Source organism: Neophocaena asiaeorientalis, unplaced genomic scaffold (assembly GCF_003031525.2).
Source record: "Neophocaena asiaeorientalis asiaeorientalis breed wild unplaced genomic scaffold, Neophocaena_asiaeorientalis_V1.1 scaffold489, whole genome shotgun sequence".
NCBI lineage: Eukaryota > Metazoa > Chordata > Mammalia > Artiodactyla > Phocoenidae > Neophocaena > Neophocaena asiaeorientalis.
In genome coordinates, this window is record NW_020174791.1 from 3127029 (window position 1) to 3128145 (window position 1117).

At 59.7% G+C, this 1117-nt stretch overlaps 1 protein-coding gene across 1 annotated transcript in view; it reads right to left on the bottom strand.

Annotated features, from left to right (window-relative positions):
- PRKCZ (protein kinase C zeta) overlaps positions 1 to 578 on the bottom strand; it is a 93451-nt gene extending 92873 nt beyond the window's left edge. The window contains 1 exon segment of the mRNA XM_024760285.1: positions 462 to 578. Within this exon segment, the coding sequence (XP_024616053.1) occupies positions 462 to 516 (55 nt within the window). The 5' untranslated portion in view covers positions 517 to 578.
- Between the last annotated feature and the right edge of the window lie 539 nt (positions 579 to 1117).

The window sequence follows — 1117 nt, forward strand, 5'->3', positions numbered from 1 at the left end:
GGGGGGGGGGTAGAGAGGAGGGAGGGAGAGGGAAGGAGAGATGGACCCTGGGGCCCCGGCCACCCTTACCCTCCCCACTTCCCCGAGAAAATGAAGAGCTCAGCTTCCAAATCACCCACCAGAAAAACCCGGGATACGGGGAAGGAAGGTCATGTAAGGAAGGTAAGGAGCCGTGCAAGGTGTGGAGGAGACCCTGCAGCCTCTCCCTGGTGCCCAGACCAGACCTGGCCTTGCGGGGGTGGGTGGCTCCCCCCGCAAGGGGCAGCTCACCCCCCACTCCCCTGCCCAGTTTGTCCACGCACCTGTCGCAGCCTCTTCCCAGGAAACAGCTTCCAACGACCCCAGTGGGGAAGCTGGTTAAATTTAACCAGTTTAATTCCAAGGTTGTCCGTCTCCCCCCAGAAGGGGCTGCGCACAGATTCAGAGGTTCACAACCCGACCGACACGCGCCCAGGCACTACCTTCACTATCCACCCACTTGAGGGTGAGCGGGTGACCCTGGTGGAGGTGGCACATCTCCCGCACCTCCTCACAGAGCTTGTCAAAGGTGGTGGCGGAGTCCAGGCTGGTGATCAGGATGTCCCTGGGGCAGAAAGGATGCACAGGTCTCACCATGGAGCATATTTAAGCCACATGAAGTACTGATGATTGATTAACCGAGTTACTGACCAAATAAATGAAGCAATGCTGTCCCCAAAGAGAATATCACAGCCTCTCCCCAGAACCACTGCCCGCAGTCTACGTAAGTTACCACCACGAGTGCCCTTGTGCAGAAAGATCTATCTGGGTGCGTGGATGTGCCTCAGTGGGGCGGAAGGACCAGGGTGGGCACGGCAGAAAGCACCGTCCACCCCCCGTGGAGGCCGGGCAGACCTGCTCGGACACCAGGAGTGAGGCTGCCAGAACGGTCACCCAAGAAGCGTGGGGCGGCTGGACACAGCCTGTTCAGCTCAAGCCCACCAGCCTCATTACACCGTCCCCCAACCTCCGTGGCGCCAACAGGGCCACGTCATATACCTTCAGAAGACGGGAACTGGGGGCGTGGGGGCAGAAGGCGGTAACGTATTAACCCAAGGCCGCAGCTTCTTGAAACCCTGGAGGGACCATTTGACCGCCT